At 34.9% G+C, this 5,023-nt stretch overlaps 1 protein-coding gene across 1 annotated transcript; it reads right to left on the minus strand.

Annotated features, from left to right (window-relative positions):
* Nucleotides 1-739: 739 nt before the first annotated feature.
* Nucleotides 740-3,230, minus strand: LOC132278967 (alcohol acyltransferase 9). Its single transcript, XM_059780875.1, has 2 exons — nucleotides 2,635-3,230; nucleotides 740-1,863 (listed from the first exon to the last, which is right to left on the minus strand). Exons 1-2 carry the CDS (start codon nucleotides 3,064-3,066, stop codon nucleotides 937-939), a joined length of 1,359 nt encoding a protein of 452 aa, XP_059636858.1. The 5' UTR covers nucleotides 3,067-3,230; the 3' UTR covers nucleotides 740-936.
* Nucleotides 3,231-5,023: the final 1,793 nt, after the last annotated feature.

The raw sequence follows: 5,023 nt of genomic DNA on the forward strand, positions 1-5,023 counted from the left end.
GCTCAGTCTAGGTTTTAAAGATATAAGAAAGCACAATTCTCTTGATAATGATAATTAAGTTTCATGCAAACACATTTGACTATATTCATATGACTTGAAAAATAATATATAACCTGCACACATTTAAAAAAAAAAAAAAAAAAAAGGAGGAAGGTTAGATGGATGTGTCCGACCTCTTCAACTACTTATCAATGCTAGTCTCGATCCCTGCAGAGGATTTTGGAAAGACTCAACTTCACCACCAAACTATATATTAGTTGTGACGTTGTACTCAATGGTAGGACTAGCTAATAGTCGGCAAGAAGAGTGAAAGTAGATGTAATCTAGTATCCAAGAAAGAGGCTAAACGTTTAGATTTAGCAGTGAGCAAGAAAGCGACTTCACTGCCATTATTTTATTTAGAAACCTAAATGTGGAGTATATCCACCTTAAATGGTATGGGTCCCGTAGTGAGAGCACTTCATTCATCCCTACCATTCAGCAACATATTAGGTGACTTTTTATTATTATTTTTTTCCCAACAAAGAATCAAATCCATCAAGTCATTGAATTTTCGGGTAATAGTCTAATTAGTAGAGCACTCAAGTATCCGAATAGGTGTGTCCGTATTTAAATTCCTATCCCTAATTTGTCGGAACAAAAAAAAATTTTAAAAAAGAAAGAGTCATTTTCTCACATGATAATGCTTGGCTTGCAAAGACATCTTCTCCTGACCTTTCAAAATTTGCAAGTCCAAAGATAAAAGGGGCAACAAAGACTGATAGGTCTTCACTTCATCTAATTATTACACCAAGTAAATTAACCTTTCTACATGAATTATGTATTTAATGAACTATTACATGAGTTGCTATCTACTTGCAATCTTATTGCCTCGAAAGGTAAGAAAATATATATGAAAAAAAAAACACACACACACACACATTTATATATATTCATTCATTTCAAACCATTTTCTTCTCCACAATGCCCATTTATTTCCCCCTTCTCTTCATTAATAGTAAAATCTTTCATGTAATACTCAAATTTATTGACCATGCTCTCCGGCACCGACACGAGCACTCTAACAGCGTCAATATCGCCTATGACCGGCAAAAATAAGCAGTAAATGTCACTGGTTAGAGGACCCATATGCAGAGGCTTCCCTTCACCAAAGTCCAAATCCTCTAACCCTAATTTAGACCACTGTGATATAACTAAACTCGCTGAAAGGTCTGGTTTTACTGTTTTATCCTCCAACAAATCTACAATGGACTTTACATAATCATCACTTAGTGATGATTTAGCATGTTGCACCAACTTGACCCCCTTGTGCAAATTAGCAGTGACCACTTCATTAACCGTGGCCTCCGCGCATCCTAGCACGAACCCATTCCCATAATACCCTTGTGGTATTTGTGGCTCGAGTCTTTGCCTAACGTTAACAGAGAAGAGGAGCTTCACATTGAGAGAGGGGGACAAGTCTAGGGATTTAACCCAGGAGCGCCACGTGTGAGATGCTAGAACGTCAAAGGTGGTGCATTTTAGCGAGGGTACGCACTGCCTCTTGAGGTGAAGGATATTAGAGTGGGTGAAGGTTAAGGATGCTGGTACGAGGGTCTGAGATTGTAAAAATTCATTGAGGTCCAATCTTAGACCATCTGTAGGGGTAGTTTTGTAAAATTCGGGATGGGGGAAGATTATTTGTGGGGGATTTGGCAGTTTCAACACGTGGCGATCGTGGAAGGGAGTGACTTGTAAATCGGCAGTGGGTTTGGTGGTGAGGTGGGCCCAAGCGTGAAGAAATTGCGATGTGCCAATGCCGTCGCATAGACAGTGATTGATTGCAGTGCAGAGGATCATTCCTCCACAACGGAGATTCGTGATCTGCGAACACAAAAAGCAAAAACGGAGAAATCAAAATCAAGGGTATTTTAGTAATTTGAGAAAAGAATAACAAAGATCCCCATAGTCCATTTGGGGTTTAGTTGTGAAAGGAACCAAAGAGGGATATGGGCATATAACCCCAGAAAGTGTTGGGTCACCCACTTTTGCTGGTTCGTTAATTCTTTGTTCACTTAATCCACTGTGGGTAAGTAATATGTTTATATATTTTTAAAATAACTATTTAAGTGTTTAATATTTTTTCTATTTCAAAATAAATGTTCTGTTTTAAAAAATAAGACTCACTGTTGGTAAAATAAGATATTTATTTTGAGGCATATGAAGTAGTAAATGAGCTTAGAGTAAAATTTAAAGGAAATATGAGAGATTTGATTAGATAGGATTATTGTAGAGGTTATAATGCAACTGAAAAGACAAAACTAACCTCAACTATTTAAGAAGACAATATGGCCATGGGGCAGCTGACAGGTAGGGCATACCATACATGTTTTTTTTGGTTGTATCAATCCAATAACATTTGCTATGTTTGAGAATGCGAAAGAATTTAATTTAAACCTTGAATTAAATTTTCACTAATTTTAAAGTCAATTGAAGCATACTTCAGTGATAAATTTGTCAAGTAAAATTTAATTTTTCTTGAAAAAAAAAAAAACCCTTAAATTAGCCAATGATATTTACCCAAGTGTGAATTTAAAAGAGAATGTAACCAAAATTATCATAAGCACGAGCAAGCAAGTAAATCTGAAACCAAACCTGAACTACAAGAGGAGGAATATCCAAGAAGCTGTGAGCTTCAATTGGCCTATACAAGAGCTTCCTCCAAGACCTGTTTGGCTTTCTGGAAAGCTCAAGAAACTCATCGGCAGTAAAATCCATGAAAGCTTCAGCGAACACAGCACCTTCTCCATTACAATCAACCTCAAGCTTCTGATCATTTTCCGGGCTTGTTCTCAACCTCCCAGCTAATGGGTAGTAATCAACAAGAACTTTGGAAAGTGAGCATTTTAAGGCATCAGAGCTTATAGACTTTTTGAAAAGATAGAGATATTTAATGGTGAATCTGAGGAACTTTTGATCATCCAGGTTGGAGAGATAGAGAGAATGCTTTGGGGTTGGGCCTTTTGGGCAGATTAAGATGGGGTGGTTTAGATAGAAACAATCTGGGAGTTCTTGAGTTGTCAACATATTTTCGTGTTATGCTATTGTTGATTTGTGGTAGTGTTGTTTGATGCAGCTGTGTGTGTGTGTGTTTGTGTGTGTGTGGATGGAGGGAGAGGGAGAGGGAGAGGGAGAGGAGTTGATTGAAAGACAAGGTAAGAGGAAAGCTTTGTAGGCAGACGAACAATGCGTCCAGTTGGAGATCTACTGTTGGATATTGTGATGTACGATCAGATTCCTCCCAAGAGAGAGAGGCTATTAAGAGGACAGCCTCATCATACTTCCCATGGACTTTCCATGGAAAATTAATAATAGAGCAATGAGAATTTGAAGACTTGGGGCTTAAAAAAAAGTGAAAAAATGCATTTTGAAGATGCAATTTTAATAACAAATATGCATGTGATGCGAGCCATCAAATCATGAAGGGATAAATACTCTCTCTAGTACCCCAGTACAAATGAACAACACAAACATTATTTTAATAATTTTATTTTATATTATATTATTTTATCCCAAAGATGTAAATATAAATGAGAAAAAATTATTAAGTACAAATAATTCATTTAAATCATTTTCTATTTTGATAATAAAGAGGTAAAAAAAAATGAAAAAAATGAATTAAATGAATTAAACTCATTTTGCATGAGATTGGTAGTTACCCATATTTTTCTGTCCATTTTACTCCAACCCAGCTAATAAAATTTATAATTTTAGTAGTTGGTAATTAAATAGCTTAATTTTGCATGAGATTGGTAGTTACCCATATTTTTCTGTCCATTTTACTCCAACCCTGCTAATAAAATTTATAATTTTAGTAGTTGGTAATTAAATAGCTTAATTTTATCATTCTAATTATCGAAAAATTCTCATATTTTCTGTCAAGTCGATACTCATTTTTAAATTATAATACAACTCAAATCCCTAACCAATTTGATTTTATATTAGTATTACACTAATACCCTATACCAAATTAAATTACACTCCCACTAATTAGAATAAGTTAGAGAATCCCATTGATTTGTGAGAAAATTGCTAGACTTAATTGATTAATTGATGTGGAGCAAATGAAATTCCACTACCATTTATAAGCCAAGAACCTTAGCGTGAATGGTTATCATATGTACAAAGTGTCATCAATCTCGGAGTATTGAATGGTGTTTTAGAACAATACTAAACAAATATTTAAAACATTTATACAATGGCTCAGAATTCTCAAATGAAATTTTGGAACACTCCCGGATAATATCTAAGACATGTATATCATGTTAGAGTAATTTAGAAATTTATGTACATGTTTTTATACAATTCTGCACATCGTATATGGTACGTCTGCGTGGTGTTTACTTGGCCTAACTTTTCATAGCAGAGCGTGATATATTATCCCTCACCCTTAATGAATCATGCGTAGCCAATTTCCTCTCTATTTTCATAATTTGCTGACAACCTTACTGTGGCATGTAAGGAATCATTCAGAACGACAATCGAATTTTTAAGAACATGCATGTCACTCCCTGAAAACAACTTTCTCAAAAATTTTCAACTTTTGTCACATAAAAACAATTAAGAAAATCCCCTGGCCATTGTAGACATAATCTTTAGTGACTCAGACTTGAATGTGCCTATGGGTGCATCTTCTTGGTGCAAGTTTGATTTTATTTTTTGAGGTTGGCGTTGTAGAAAAAGACGATTCCACTGTAGTCCATACCAAAGATATTTGCTCAATTTCGACATGTTTGACCATTTTGTAAAGCAATTTATTTATAGTCTTATTGGCCAAAAAGTTGATTCTTAATTTGCTTTCTTCTCTAATTTTCGGCACGTAAACATAAATTTTACACCATTCTTTTCTTACCTCTATCATGTTCCTTTTCTTTCATGCATGTTATTGTTAGTTGATTAAACCATCCTCAGGCTAATATATATACATATTTAATATCGTTTTCCTATTCTTCTTTAATATTTGTAATTGTATGGACTAAAAACA

The sequence above is a fragment of the Cornus florida genome, unplaced genomic scaffold (genome assembly GCF_030987335.1).
Source record: "Cornus florida cultivar Cherokee Brave unplaced genomic scaffold, ASM3098733v1 CherokeeBrave_3.0.0_Hap2_Chr10, whole genome shotgun sequence".
Taxonomy (NCBI): Eukaryota; Viridiplantae; Streptophyta; class Magnoliopsida; order Cornales; family Cornaceae; genus Cornus; species Cornus florida.

Excerpts from the sequence above, each read along its gene's own strand:
- LOC132278967 (XM_059780875.1), bottom strand. The coding sequence starts at position 3,066 with ATGTTGACAACTCAAGAACTCCCAGATTGTTTCTATCTAAACCACCCC. Across the intron at positions 1,864-2,634 it reads TTCCTCCTCTTGTAGTTCAG|ATCACGAATCTCCGTTGTGG; the intron begins GTTTGGTTTCAG and ends TTGTGTTCGCAG.